The 14852-nt window shown below is 50.8% G+C and overlaps 6 protein-coding genes across 6 annotated transcripts; 2 read left to right on the forward strand and 4 right to left on the reverse strand.

The window, feature by feature from the left end:
- Positions 1–71: 71 nt before the first annotated feature.
- Positions 72–2482, forward strand: IAR55_004088 (uncharacterized protein; the record flags this gene model as incomplete). The annotated part of the gene is made up of 7 exons (XM_066947191.1): positions 72–473; positions 661–804; positions 964–1256; positions 1314–1402; positions 1455–1552; positions 1606–2247; positions 2375–2482. 7 exons carry the CDS (start codon positions 72–74, stop codon positions 2480–2482), a joined length of 1776 nt encoding a protein of 591 aa, XP_066802570.1.
- Positions 2483–2805: 323 nt separating this feature from the next.
- On the reverse strand, positions 2806–3036 carry IAR55_004089 (uncharacterized protein; the record flags this gene model as incomplete). The annotated part of the gene is made up of 1 exon (XM_066947192.1): positions 2806–3036. One exon carries the CDS (start codon positions 3034–3036, stop codon positions 2806–2808), a length of 231 nt encoding a protein of 76 aa, XP_066802571.1.
- Positions 3037–3408: 372 nt separating this feature from the next.
- IAR55_004090 (uncharacterized protein) lies at positions 3409–4694 on the forward strand (the record flags this gene model as incomplete). The annotated part of the gene is made up of 7 exons (XM_066947193.1): positions 3409–3453; positions 3570–3608; positions 3781–3831; positions 3908–3981; positions 4117–4187; positions 4276–4347; positions 4555–4694. 7 exons carry the CDS (start codon positions 3409–3411, stop codon positions 4692–4694), a joined length of 492 nt encoding a protein of 163 aa, XP_066802572.1.
- Positions 4695–5174: 480 nt separating this feature from the next.
- IAR55_004091 (uncharacterized protein) lies at positions 5175–9398 on the reverse strand (the record flags this gene model as incomplete). Its single annotated transcript, XM_066947194.1, has 11 exons — positions 5175–5348; positions 5420–5515; positions 5571–6000; positions 6056–6168; positions 6222–6387; positions 6437–6612; positions 6678–7616; positions 7669–8006; positions 8099–8283; positions 8338–8880; positions 8935–9398. 11 exons carry the CDS (start codon positions 9396–9398, stop codon positions 5175–5177), a joined length of 3624 nt encoding a protein of 1207 aa, XP_066802573.1.
- An 848-nt stretch (positions 9399–10246) lies between these two features.
- On the reverse strand, positions 10247–11071 carry IAR55_004092 (uncharacterized protein; the record flags this gene model as incomplete). The annotated part of the gene is made up of 5 exons (XM_066947195.1): positions 10247–10252; positions 10312–10425; positions 10483–10735; positions 10795–10948; positions 11008–11071. The coding sequence occupies 5 exons, from the start codon at positions 11069–11071 to the stop codon at positions 10247–10249; spliced, it is 591 nt and encodes a 196-aa protein (XP_066802574.1).
- A 1531-nt stretch (positions 11072–12602) lies between these two features.
- IAR55_004093 (3-deoxy-7-phosphoheptulonate synthase) lies at positions 12603–14241 on the reverse strand (the record flags this gene model as incomplete). The annotated part of the gene is made up of 10 exons (XM_066947196.1): positions 12603–12845; positions 12900–12965; positions 13017–13372; positions 13424–13531; positions 13595–13632; positions 13694–13807; positions 13864–13965; positions 14028–14048; positions 14104–14156; positions 14209–14241. 10 exons carry the CDS (start codon positions 14239–14241, stop codon positions 12603–12605), a joined length of 1134 nt encoding a protein of 377 aa, XP_066802575.1.
- Between the last annotated feature and the right edge of the window lie 611 nt (positions 14242–14852).

Genomic DNA, 14852 nt, shown 5'->3' on the forward strand with positions numbered 1-14852 from the left:
TTTCATCTCGCATGTTTGTTGATCCATTGTTCCTCTGACACGCATCCCTTCGACTCGACTCTACCGTCAAGATGACATCGGTGATACTGATCCATCCAACATCTCTTTCCTCGACTACGATCCCCAAACCACACTCGACCTCCTCGACTCCAACCTCGACATCACCGAATCTTCTGAACTCAACGTCCATCGCCTTACCGACCCGATTTCCAAAAGATACTCAACCGCAAATCGTCACTTCCTCTGAAAATCACTCGTTTCTCTATCACCTGGGCAGCCATACGATATGGGAGTACGATGAGAGACAACGGAGGGTATCGGAAATCGGTGTTGGAAATAAGGACAGGGCCCAGAAGGTGGTTTGTTTGAGCAAAGATGTCGTGTTGGTTTGTACGACGAGTGGGAATGGGGACGGGTTGAAGGTTATGGAGAAAGTGGATGGGAGGGGCTGGAAGTGTATTAATACTCTTGAGGTCAGTTTGAGGTCCAGCCATGTGTGAACGGTCACTAGACTATGGTCACCCGTTTGTCCTTCGTCCAACCTTTATCTGTCTTCCCCCACTCTCGACACGCCCGTCTCGACCTCTCGTCATCATGTTCTCTGGTCCATTTTCTCTTAGCCGTGGATGAGTTCGGCTGACGTACCGCGGGTCAACATAGGTTCCGGATGGTGCTATCACCGCTCTTGCCGTCAATAGCACTTTGACTCTCGTCGCAGTGGGCTCGGAACATGGCGAGCTTGTGGTCTACGATAGGGAGAAAGGGTCGAGAATGGTCGTCCCTCTTGGCAAAAGATTATCAGGCGTACGTATACGTCATTGAAACTCGCCCCATATTCATCTCGTCATCTCGATGATGGCCACCCAGATAACAACTTCAAAGCCATCTCGCCTCTCACCTACGCGGCACAGGAGTGTAATCTCCAAAATATGGACAGATAACGCTGACTCGCACTCCGCACAGCCCGTCTCCCCACTGCTGAAATTCTCTCCTTCTCTCTCATCAACCCTCGTCCTCCCTTCCACAACCTCACCAGCACTCCTTCGCCTCACCCTTCCAAACGGCACAGAGTCCCAGGCGGACATCCGCGAGATCCGACCTTATGGAGCTGCGGCCCGCGGCGAGATAACAGACGTTGCGTTCAGTCCTGTCGCTGAAAGTGCAGATGGCGTGAAGAAGGGGGGACTTTGTGCAATCTTGAGACAGGGGGGAGTGGGCCAGATGGTTGCGCTGGTCGGACTAGACAATCCAGATAGGTCAGCTGGGCGAGCTGTTTCCTCCCTCATGCAAGCCGTGACTGACATCTGATGCAGCGCTGCGAAGCTGGTCTCATTTGGAGAAGTCGGATTGGAAAGTCTCATTTTCCTCGACGGGGCTACACTAGCAGCAAGATCGAGCAAAGGTGAACTGACCAACTTGCGATATACTTAGACCAAGCTGACACCCTACCTCAGGTACACTGCTCCTGAAAGATCTGCGGGCACTGAGCAAGGCCCCCGTCGAGATGAGTTGTGGCGAACCGATCGCAGGCACTCGAGTGTTGCCAACACTTGTGAGCCTGGGAGCAGCAACATAGATTTGAGTCTCAGTTGACCATTTTAACAGCCGCGAGTACCCCGTCCATCCCTCGCACCTCCCTCCACAACGTCGTCCCGCCGTGCCACCATCCTTGGCGAAAACCGCAATACGTCCAACATGGCGACCCCTTCGGCTCCCCCTGTGCCGAGGATTGCAGAAGAAAAGATCAAAGAATCCCCAAAGTCTGCTGTCGACGTCCAGAAGCCGCAGGAGAAGAAAGTCGTTTGGAACGAAGATGAACGCGAACGTATTCATGCGACATCAGCAGCACAGACAACTTCAGGCAGGACTCGGATCGTCTCTGCACCGACAACGACACATAATCAACCTCCGAGAGCACCTAGACAAAGTAACTCGAGGTCCACTTCTGGTCCTCCAGTACGGACCATCGCTTCGGATGCTCATCGAACACAATTGTTACACGGTGGCGGAGCAAGAGGGACGACCCCGATCGTCGAGGAGGACGAGGAGGAAGAAGAAACAGCTTCGAGCCATCATGGTCGAGAAGAAGAACCGAGTGTGGATTTGACTTGGGCATTGAAACCTGTTGGTGAGAGGGGATCGCGAGGTGCTTCGCCGAAATTGAGCGATGCGGAGAAGATGGAGGAGATGAGAAGGGAGATTGGAAATTTACAATTGGACATGTTGAGAATGGGCAGAAGTCTAAGGGTGAGTTCATTGTCTTGTCAACGTCAATCCTATCAGGCTGGTCCACCATTGCTTTGGAGGAGTGTGAAGATCAATATATGGACAAGGGGGAACAGGGCTAATGATACATTTTGGTTTTGTGCCTCAGAATGAGATTCGAAAAGCTGTACAGCCCCTGCTGGAGGAGGTGAAAGAGAATCGAGAGGTCATCGAGAGACAGAGACGAGAGATTGAGAGATTACGGCGGGGGTATTGAGCGCAGCGTGAGAGTCGAGGCAGGAAGATGGATGGGGACGTAGAGTATTATCGTGTCGTGTCGTGCCGTTCGTATTTGCTCCTATGTGGAGTTTCATTTCGTGATGTGACCATTACTTTCATTCCGCCGTGACTAGTTGCGACGACTGACGAGTCAGCAAGTGACTGAATGAGGGGATATGCAACGGTAGCTGACTCTCACAGATATACCGTCTCACTGTCCCACCATGAAGGTCTTGTCCGACCGTGGATCATCGGCCGTCTCTCCCCTCCATCCTAAATAACAGAATGAAATGATGGATTCTGTCGACATCACATATCACATTACAATCCAATCCTCTCAGCTGCACTCCTTTTCTTCTCCTTCCCCACTATCCTCCCCTCCTCTCCCTGATCGTGGGCTGGCGTCGTCCTGTTCTGCACGGCGACAGAGGAACGAGGATCCGAGGTAGAAACGGTGGATTCTCGTTCGGCTCTTCGTTTGTCTATTTCGATTTGGAGGAGTTTGACGTCTGACGCCCGGAGTGGGATTGCGGTCGGGTTGGAGCGGATCATATTGCAGACTAGATAGAGTGATGGTGATGTTGATGGCGATCTGGTACTGATCGAGTTTGACTAGAAGTCGGTGCAGAATAACGCGTAGAGTGCGCAGCAGTGCGTGCCGGTTGATCTTTCGTCGTCGTCGTCGAGATTGATGTGCCTCACATCAACATCAACATCAACATTCCACCATACGCGTCGGTGAGAAATGAATTACCTAGACAGGCAATTCGAGCTCGGGAGTGACTTGCATCTTCCACTCCCACTTCCACTCATGTGTCTCGACATCTACAGCGAATCCATGCCGTCTCTATCACTTCATTGGTTCCACACAATCATCCGAATCACAGAACAAGTACCATAAGCGCAACACCACTCCACGCCACGATGGAATACGTCTCGAAAGCCGGTGACATCGTCAAGCATTTCAGAGTCAGTAGCGGTACTCCCCCCCTTCCACTGGCGTCCACACCCTCCCTGTGCTTTCATGTGCCACGCATCGTCGAAGCGCAAGCATACCTAGTGCTGACCTACAGTGCTGCTCGTAGGAGACGAAGCTGTCGACACTGAAACCTCCTCAGGAATTTGTGAGTCCCCAGTGGCTGGCTACTTGCCCCATTCCAGATCGGAGTCTATCTCTTCGACGCCCGACCGACCTCTGCTGTGGTCCATCTCGATCACAGCCCAGTGCAGGATCATCGGTATCTCATCCGTCATGGATCACTGCACACTGACACCCATCTCTCTCCCCGCGCACAGTTCGACCACAGACAACTCTCTCGACCGAAGGATCTGAACGAAGCGACAAGTGTGAGCGCTGCCCGCTGTTGTTCCTTCGTACTGGTTGACGGATAGCTCTCGCTGACATCAAATGTGGTGGTGATAGCGAATAACATATAACACACGAAACTTCTCTGGGAACTACTTGCTCGTCATTGGTGTACTTGCAATCTATGCCTTGTGAGCGGGATTCGTCGTCATTACCCAATTACGCTCTTGCGGTCTGGCCAAAGTACGATGCAGTCAGAAGATGAAACGTCTCGGACTCACACGAGAGCGCCAAGCTGACGTGCGCTGTCTGGGATCCTTGGACAGACTCACAAACCCTCTCTTACTTATCGCATTGGGATTCTTGGCCGGTGGTTTCGCAGCTATCAACAAATTTGGTGAATCGCGACATTTGTCATGCGTATGAAAAGGACTGGAATCTGATCTTGAGTATCCGCATCCGCATCGGATCTCATCAATTACTAGCTCCCGATCCTGTTCAGGTCGGTAATCAAGTGATCACCCAGAAATCGCTCTACACCGCTCTCTTCGTCATTGGTGAGTGCGATTCTGTTTGACAAAATAGTCAGGCTATCGGAATGCTAATCAACTTGTATATCCCCTCATACCATTTTCTCCATATTTATACGACATCACTTCGACCGACCATCCGGCCCTCATCTCATTCGCACCCTCATCTCATTCGCAACGTTCTCTGCTCTGCCTTTCCCCCCCCCCCTCCCTCTCCCACCGCACCACTCACAGGTATCCCCCTTTTGTGGGTCGCCTCCCCCGTGTCCACATTTTTCTGGCTCGTCGGATCTTCCGCCATCCTCATTCTTGGTCACGCATCATTGATGGAACCGGGCATCGAGTCGGAATACCAGGGTGTCGAAGGAGTTTGAGGTGGAGGCGAAGGAGTTCGCGCAGGGATGTTCGTATATGGGGTTCGACAGGGCTCGAACCGGGTTTTTTTGCTTAGAGCGTGATCATGATCCCGTCAAGTTTTGGAGATGGATCGAGGATATCTGGCTTCTCGCATACATGGATTGGTCTGTTTTTTCGCTTCTTCAGCGCCCCTTTCACAGACTTTTGTCTGGTCTGCCGAGACACTTTCTTCCGAGATCGTGCTGAAAGATTGTCAGAGTAGCCGCTTGGGAAAGGTATCAGACACATTAATAAACGTAAATTCGATACTCGTTTCATCTCCCTCATTCTATGCTAGATGATCATCTACTTGATTGAATTGCTATGATGTCACGAACAGAAGGTGAATAGATGATAGGAAATTTCTTGGTCACTCAATCCACCCAGAGAAAGGAAAGGAGGGTAAGGTTCGACATATTTCCACAAACAAGATCTTGTTAAAACTTCAACGTTCCTCCTCAAACCGCCGAAAGCTTCACTGCCACCACATCCATGATCTGCCTGATCATCCCCACTTGGTTGGGACTATTTGGGTCGGCACCGAATCGAGTTTGGATGTTGACCGCGATTTGGTTCAGAGTTTCTTGGACGACTTGAAGCACGCGTGAGATGAATCCCGCAATGTTAGAATCCTGAGGAGATAGAATCAGCCTCTAGCTCGTGCGTGCTGGAAGTTGTAATGAGCCGCAATGATCCAACTCACCCTCGGATCGATGAGCGAGGCTGTTCTGCGTGCCCAGCTGGCTGTTTGTAGCCACATGGGATGGTTGGGTGGAATCTCGTTAAGAGCGATGGCAAGCTGTACCGGAAAGGAGGATCAGCCAGGCTCTTCGCATCGACCGGACCACACTGACACGGTGGAGGAGAGTCAACAGAACAGCTTGTGACAAAGGGCTTCGCAAGCCAGGCTGAATAGGTAAACAGAAGTCGGCGAGATGTGATTGCTCTCCAACCAGCTGCAACGTTGAGGCAGTCGACTGGTTACCTAAAGCCGTGAGGAAGATGTCTTCGAGTTGAGGGATAGATATTCCAGGAGGAGCCGTTGGTATACCTGAGGGGACTTGTGCGACAGCAGGAGGTGCTAGAGGAGGGGGAGGAACACTTTGTGAGATGATCCCATTCAAGTGTGGAGCCGTGATTGGCGCAGCAGAGAACTTTGCGAATTGCTCGGAGAGCGATGCGATCTGTTTCTGCAGCTCAGAGATGGACGTGGTCATAGATCTAAGCAGGTGATCGTTGTTTGCCTGAGGAGGGACTGGGACTGGTGACATCTCCTTTCGGATCCTACAGATGAACAGATGTCAGCCACTGTCTCGCGAGTAGGTTGTGACACACTCACTGAAGCATCTCCGACTTCAATTCGGTCACAAGCTGGTCTGTCAAGGTCGATCCTGCATGCTGTATGGCGGGCATGAGAGTTTGTTGAATCGAATCGTCAATTGCTCGGTCCATCTGTGCCCATCGTCAGCTGACTGATCATCGGGTGGTCAGAAAGAGCAGCTCACCGAAGCCTGGATGACGCTGGAAACCGTCCTCTGTATGGTCGAGGTCAATCCCCTCTCCAGCTCTTTTGGCACGGTTTGAAGCACATCGAAGATGGCAGCTGGGATCTGGTTGGCTACAACAGTCCTGACTTCGGTCTGAATGGTAGTGGTGATTGACGGGACCACTCTTCACTCAAGGTTAATTTGTTCGCTATCAACAAGATGACGCAACTCACGACTTTTTGATTTCCTGAGCAACAGCGTTTGTCAAAGCTCCCTTGAGCTGTCTCTCGACCCTCGCCGAGATATCCGCAGCGAAGTCGGAACCATTTAGACCGTCGAATCGAGCATTGAGAGCGGCAACTTCGTTCTTGAGCACCTGCTTGAGATGATTAGACATTCTGTCTTCGGTCTGCGGGCGGACGAGAAATTAGCCGCATGTTAAACAATGTATTGGCTCGTCGACCGCGGACATACCTTCTTGAGCGTTTTTGTGAATTCCGCTGCTGACAGTGGGGCGATTGCCTCAGGACCATTGACCATGGAGGCCGCGAGAATTTGAGCGGGAACGGGAGCAGTCTTCGAACCTCTTGGTGAGCGAGATTGGGAAGGACCTTCATCTTCAGAGGCCGAGAGTAATTCTGTCTTGACAACTGCAGGTGAAGCATTTTTGCTCGACGCCTTGCCTGTGGGAGTGGATTCTTTAGCGGTCTTCTTGAATTCGTTTAATTGCACCTTGGGTGAAGCAGCTGTCGATTTTGCAGGCGCAGGCACTGTAGGGGCTGCAAGAGTTGCTGATGTCCATGGTACTGAGGTCTCAGCGGTAGTAGAAGGGGGAGCAGCTAAGGCTGTCTTGCTGATCGTTGCCTGACTGAATCCACCAGGAGTAGCGTAAAAGTCCTCTGCATCCTCGTCCTCGGTTTTCTTCGAAACAGACAAGCTAAGCACCGGGTCGAGAGGGAATTCCGCCATCTTCTCGAACGCAACGACTTTCTGGCCTTCTGGAGAGGAAACTTCTTTGATAGGTTGCTGACCTTTGAGAGCGTACTTGAATGCGAATATACTACCTCGTGAGAAAGGCGCAACCCACAGAATGGACTTGACCGAATCGTAGATAGCGTGGGTATAATGGAGGTTCTCGGGCGATGGGGAAGGCGAAGTGAATTTAATCGTGGAAAGCACGGCCATATCGACTGTGATCTGTGCCAGCTCGAACACGGTGTTTTTACCTCGCCCAACGAGGACATTAGATTCACAGAATTGCACTGAAGATGGCGTTTCGTTGGGCGACAATGTTGGAAGAGGACGGTTCCAGACTCGGTTGAGATTGGCCACATTGTAGAGCGTGAATTGCGATGTGGCAGACAAGATGCCGATCGCTTGATGGGTTTGGTTCAGGCAGAAATCGACAACAGTCTGCGGATGATGATTGTCAGACGAGCGTCCAGAGGACGTAAGAAACACTCACACCATCCGTCTTGAGTAGCTTGTTGCTCTTGACCACATCTTCGAGATGCGTGAGGGTATTAGGATTCCCCAGCGCGGACGGATCAACTACCAAAACACCCTCCATGCCGCCAATGGCGAGGAAATCGCGACCCTCCTTCTTGACCCATTCAACTTTCTTCAAGGGACCCAGCGGCCCACCGACGCCCAAACAATTGCATAGCATGTCAACCTCAGGATCGTTCTGCTCCCACGATGTCGGTACACGGTATACAGAGATCTTGTGGTCATAACCGATCGCGGCGACAAGGTTCGAGGTAACGGCAAAGTCGATGATGGGCCCGAATGAAGCAGACATAACTAGTTGAATCACGAGTCGAGCACCGGAACGGGAGTCGATCAAACGGATGCGTCCTAGATGTCAGTCAAGCTCTTGATATTGGATAACTCACCCTTCGACATCGTGTAGGCAATGAATGTGCTCGTCGACGCGACACGACGACCTTGCTTGAAGTCAAGGCTGTCGGTGCGGAGGAGAGTAGTGGGTTTGATTTGGAGATCAGTAGGAGTCATGATGAGAGCGTCCAAATTAGCCTGCGAAAGGTCGATCGAAGTGTGAGGTGTGAGGGCTTTCGGTCTGCGGACGATTTAGCGTTGACCGATACTATGGCTGGTTTAAATGCCAACCTACCCTCTTCCTTCATCTCCCTTTATAGCCTTAGACACCTGCCAAGTCGACTCGACAGCAGAAGTGATAGCCTCTGACGAGAGCTCATGGGTAGGATGCTGTCCAATCGCCGCTCTACTGATGTAAGCGATCTTCTCAGGTACAGGAGTTCCGCGTTGAGATCGTTGAGGCGATGCAGTCCTACTAATGTTCTGCACGGACTTGGCTTTGGATACTGCAGGTTGGCTGTCTTCGCTCTTTGGTCTGACGTCCTTCGACTCGCCCTGTTGAGTTTTGGCTGGCACTTGATGAGCTTTGGGAGTTGGAGCTGGAACAGGAGGTTTTGACAAGGAAGCCTGTCTCGGCTTTTCGAAAACATCGAAGGGGGAGACGAAGTCGAACATTGACCGTTTTGGAGGTTCTGGGGATTTGCCCATATCTGGCTGTTTGGCTTGGGGAGTGGTGCCAGGCGTGGTGGGCTCGGTTTGTCGAGGAGGTGGGGGAGGTGAAGTGAGTCCGCCGGGATGATTGATCACGGGTTCTTGGGGCGACGAGACGCTGGGATGGCTGCATGCTGTTAGTCGATTGACTCTGCCTCCTCCGCGGAGGAACACAACTTACCCAACGCGGAAGACACCCAACGGATCATGAGGAGGTTTCTCCTGTCCCACTGCAGGAGAAGAAGCACCGCTTCCGACACCCGGTGAAGTGATTCCGCTCCCATTGGTGGCCGGCGATCCGATATTCTTCAACATTCCTAAAAGGTTCGTCTTATGATCTTCCTTCGGTGGCGGTGACACTACTGGAAATAGATCCGATTGCTGTTGATTCCCAATAGGAGGGGATGTGATGCTCTTGAAGAGATCGTTGATAGAAAGAGCTTGTAATGAAGGAGGAGGCGGCGAGGATGACGTTTCTCTAGGAGAACCGATTTGAGAGCCGCCAGGAGGAAAGAGGTGTGTCTGTGGTGGTGTTTGTGTTTGTATTTGCTGCTGCTGGGCTTGCTGAGGGGGACGAGGTGAAGATGTTGCAGGAAGAGGGGGAGGCGTAGCGCCTGAGTTCGGCGTAGCTGCCGTGTTCAGCATTTGCAGTAGTCGATTTTGTTGTTCCATTATGAAAAGTAAAAAGGAAGGTTGGGATGTCAGGCTTTGTCGTTGGACGAATACGCAAGGCGTAGTCGAAACGTATGACTCTGAGTCAGACAATTGTTCGGTGTTTAGTGTGTTCTCGGTGTGTATGCTTTCGAGGTTGCTATGATGACTATAGTCTTAGGAAAGAAAAGGAAGCCTCAAGTCACGATGCTGGATGGAATGCTCGATTAGCTAAACTGATCGGATGTGACGAGTCATTTGGGCGTACCTTTCACCTTTTCGGGATCGGAACTAGATGATTGTGGAATATGAGCTGCTGGAGAAGCGTCGAGAAAGAGGGTAATGGTAGAATAGAGTGATTGGTGTCAAAGGTAAGGAAAAGGGCACGAAGAAGAAGAGGAATGTGACAGATGCGAACCGACTTTTGTGATCAGTAGCCAAACGGCGGTCGATCCAACCTCTAACGATTTGTGGCATCGAGTTCCTCTTCTATGCAAAATCGATCGTGACTTTAGATTATCGCTGCATCCAGATTATATAAATACAGTGGGTGCAGATATGTCTCGCCTACGCCTTCAATCGTGTACGTCGGACAGACTCAAACCCGTTGCTATTCCTATGACATCCTTCTGCTACACCTCACTTTTTCCTCCGCCCCGCTTATTCTGCCCCATATATTATTATAGAAAAAAGACCCCGTTCTGTAAAGGGTGAAAATAAAATGGTTATAAACGAAAATTATGGAACGGAAAGGGTTATATAATGATGGTTATCTCGACATTGTCCTTGAAAAGCTTGGGGAAGGGGTCGAGACGGTGTCTGGGGTTTGTTTTGGCGCAAGTTTAGTACTGGAGGATCGAAGAAGGTTAGCCATACGAAATCAGAGTGCAGTAAGCGACAGACTCACCTTCTCACCAGCCATTCGTCCGCTGGCGAATCGGCCGCATGATCCACAGACGGACGTGCACATGGCCAAGAAGAGGGAAACGACGGCACCAACGGTGAGCCAGTTGGCATTACCCTAAACGGAAGGGTCAGTGTTTTCTTTCGAACGATTCGATCGCAGATGAAAACTTACGAGACTGGCAGAACCACCAGCGTCGTGGATCCTGTTCTTGAGAACGTTCCAGAGGACCATGTCGATGACGAAAACGACAAGAGCGACGATGGCACCCAAAGCGGACAGAAGGGCCATGAAGATGGTAGCGACTCGGGAAGCAGCGCAGGCTCCGAGGAGACCGAAAACGAGGGCGAAGAAAGCGAATCCGCCGGCGATGGGGTGGAGGATCATGGTGTAGGTAAGGTTGTGAAGGACTTTGGAGTTCAAGCCACTGTAATTATGCTTTTATCAGCCAAATGATTCTGGTTTATATTAAATTGTCATACTCACGATAGTCCACCTGCATCCAAGTTGTATCCTACCGATCTGTGACTACATGCTCCACCTCTTACACACTGTCCGAAGACACCGTAAACCGTCTCGCTACCTCCAGATGAAGCTTTAAGGAAGTTGACGGTTTGCCACGCTGGGGGAGATACAGAGGCTGCAGATTTTGACCACATTAGCGGCCGTTTTTATATGCTTGAACAGCTCAATTCTCACCGAACACAAGCAACACGACTGCAGCCGCACAGAAAAACAACCCTGGGAACGCTGGTGAGACCATCGTAAGTGTTGTTGAAGAGGTTGGGGTGGGTAAAAAAGGAGGGTGAGGTGATCAAAAGTCGGTGCTTTGACTTTTTCGCAAGCGGAGGTGGCTTGTGCGTGATTTCAAGCGGAGGTGATGTGTGTATGTGTCTTGATCGCTCGAGTTGACTCTGCGGTCGTAACGCTGCTGTGTTGTGTGAGTTGTGATCTGTGTATAGAAGAAGTGAAAGAGAAAAGAGAGAAAGATGGACGATCGAGAAAGCGACCTAAGTTGATGGGTGGTGGTGATGGGATTGTACATGGTCCAGACCTGTTTTAGTGGCTTGTCATTTGCGAGCAGTGTTGTCCTGTCCCGTTCGTTGCGCCGTACCGTCTTTTTCCCCTAAACTTCACTAAACTCGGTAATTTTTTTGGGTCTGACTTATGACGTAGGGCCGAGACAAAAGTACATCGCTCGAGTACAACGAACCCACCGCCCTGAGAGATATCTTCCCTTTTGCCCCACTTTTCCCAAACGTCATTTCCGATAGCATTCCCGCTTTTGCTCTTGGAAACATTACCATTTGTAGCCTGGAGACAGAGAGAGGCACATGTGCGGGTCATTATCCAGTATTATTATTACTATCATTATTATTGCTATTCAGTACCAGAATCTGCGGCAATTGGTCTTGCAAGCGAAAACGCATCCTGGAACATTACCAAAGTACCGATACCTGCTCTATACCCTGCGACAGATGGGGTAATTGTTCCGGGATCCCATACGTTTCCTGCCGATCATCTCCCCTCTCAAAAAAAGGGGGGAGGAAGGGGGGGGAGGTATATGAATGACATACGACGTCATCAGTTACAGATTTGAAAGAGCTGCAAACCGTCGTCGATGACGGTAACAGGGGTATAGAGGAAATACAGAGGTCGAGTGGCATCGTGGCATCAGCTGGGGGGAATCGAAGGACGAACAGCTTTAGCACTTTTTCTGTCAGGACCTCGGTTTCGATGGGTCACCAAGTACTCGAAAGTATTATGAAGGCTGGTCGTGTCTTGGTTCGTTCGTCAGGGGACCGTCACGTACGTCGGTGACTATAGCATGAAGACAAAACCTCGCATCGCATCTGTTGCAGCTTTCACACCCAGGTTGCACATGCACTCACTGCCTATTTGATATGAAAAATCTTGAGCATCATAACCATCAACGTCTATAACTCCTTCATGGTTGCAAGGGTTTGCGTTTCGCTTCGTCCCATGTCGGACGGGACAGAAAACTAGGTTCGCCCTTGACATCATGACACCGAGTCGGTTCTACTGATACTGTTCAAGCCTGTTCACAAAAAGGCAGACGCCAAACAAAGCGAAGACAACACTCAAGAAGAGTTCATCAGTTTGCCGGTGGGCACGGCCCATGATTCAACAGTATCACTCGATTCGCCTCAATGGAAGGCAAGGCATCGCCCATATGCCTCGCCGTTCTATGGATCCGCCGCAACAAGCAATGCAATGTGTTGTACAACGCTCCCTATACGGGTGCTTTTGTTTCAAATCTACCTGTCCGCACTTCAATCCCCGTTCACACGTTTCGCTTTCACCGCCTCCCGTCTCTTTTGCACACCCGCTCTCAGCTCGTCGAGGAGAGGGAAAGTCTGCTCGAACGAGATACAGGCGTCGGTGACGGAGACACCGTATTTGAGACCTGAGGGCCCTTCTGCTGGAACGGATTGCTTGCCCTCGTGAATGTTAGATTCGATCATGACACCCATGATCATTTGAGATGTGGGTCCGGACGAAGCCATTTGAGCGGCCTATTGAGAGGTAACGTCAGTCTCAGCCAATCAAGTAATGACCGGTTCGCTCACAATGTCATGACCGACTTCGATCTGCTTCACGTGTTGCTTGGACGAGTTTCCGTGAGAGCAGTCAATCTGTTCCGGTCATCAGCATCTCGCACCATTATTGGAAGCGAAGGGCCACACCATGAGCTTAGCGGGCAATCCGGACTTCTTCAGCTTCTCTCCACAAGCCTCCACATGCTCCGCGGCGTAATTAGGACCCTTTGACGATCCTCGCAAAATGACGTGAGTCGAATTGTTACCGATCGTCTCGACGATAGCCGATAGACCTTGCTTGGTCACTGAGAGGAAGGTGTGACCGCTTCCAGCAGCCTTGATGGCGTCGACGGCGATATCGATAGACCCGTCGGTACCATTCTTGAAACCGACAGACATGGACAGAGCACTGGCCAGTTCCCGGTGAACTTGAGATTCGGTAGTTCGAGCGCCGATAGCTCCCCAAGAGCTGAGATCGGCAAGGTACTGTGGTGAGATGACATCTGAGGGTGCGTTAGCCGATAGTGTCTGACAAGAGTCATTGACAGACCTACCTAAAAACTCTCCAGCGGTGGGTAAACCAAGTTCGGTGATGTCCAGCAACAACTTTCGGGCGATCTTCAAGCCTCGGTTGATCTGGTACGAGCCGTTCATGTCGGGATCTACACAGCGGCACAAATTGTCAGGCAATGAATCATAAAAACAGTATGTTCGGTTTGACTCACCGTTGATCAAACCCTTCCAACCAACTGTAGTTCGAGGTCTAGAAACAGTTCATCAGCTGTGACGGCTTCGAAAAGACCCTGACAGGTTTTGTCACTCACTTCTCGAAGTAGACACGCATGACAATGACCAAATCATCCTGAGCCTCGTCGGCATACTCCTTCAACCGTCTAGCGTAGACCATAGCTTGCTCGGGATCGTGAACTGAACAGGGACTGTAACAGATCGTTAGTTGGTATATGATAGACAGTGAAGTCTAGCAGGTACTTACCCAACGACCACCAGAAGTCTGTCGTCATCGCCCTTGATCACAGACTCGACCTGTCTGCGACCGTCGAGAACAGTCTGAGCACCTCGAAGGGAAAGAGGAAGCCTGCAAGATGAAGATGTCAGCGAGCAAGAACAGCTTGCAGGTATCATTTCTCTTTCACTTACTCCTCGAGCAGTATCTGAGGCCTGTAACGTCTTGATCTCAGTGTTGTTTCCGCCCAGAACGTTGAGAGCAACTTACGGAATGAGAGGTCGGACAGACTTGACACGTCTGTCGTCGAGAAGGTCCATAGCCTGTGGCAGCATTAGTGAGCAGCTGCTCGGTGGATTGCAGTACAAGACTTACGTCTCGGATGGAAATTCGTGTGGGAGATGGCATTGCTGAGCGGATTCGGTGTACTGCTAATGTGAGATATACTGGTGATCTTCGAAATGTACCTGTCAATTCTACTCGAGATGGTTGGATCGTCGCTCACAATAAAAAAGTGGAAACTCGTGTCACCGAAAGATCATGTGACTTTGTGTGGGCTGTCTCCTACCCGGCGGCATCCTCCACCGCCACATTCATCGGCAATAAGGCATTTACCCGTGGTATGCTAAGTCATGGCGAGCCCCTCCATACCTCTCGCTTGTTTACGTAATATATTCCCCACTCCTTCTCCCCGATACGCGTTCGTCGAGCAATAACTCAAGAGGAATAGAGAGTTCTGAGCGTTTCAGAACGAAGTTGGTTTGCACCCTCTCCATTCGACTCTGATCTCTAGGTGTATCACCACACGCAAGATAAAACTAATATAATCATATACTCAATCTCAAGTCACTCTTTTCGATACCCACCTCGTCGTTGATCTTCACACGCGATCAACCTGTCGATTGCACTTTGCTCGGTACAGACCGACAACCGAATTCCTTTCATCCACTTATTGCGAACACGCGCAAGTCGACATCATCCTTCCGCCCAAATCTATCTTTCGCTCGCTATCGATACAG

Source organism: Kwoniella newhampshirensis, chromosome 7 (assembly GCF_039105145.1).
Source record: "Kwoniella newhampshirensis strain CBS 13917 chromosome 7, whole genome shotgun sequence".
Classification (NCBI taxonomy): domain Eukaryota; kingdom Fungi; phylum Basidiomycota; class Tremellomycetes; order Tremellales; family Cryptococcaceae; genus Kwoniella; species Kwoniella newhampshirensis.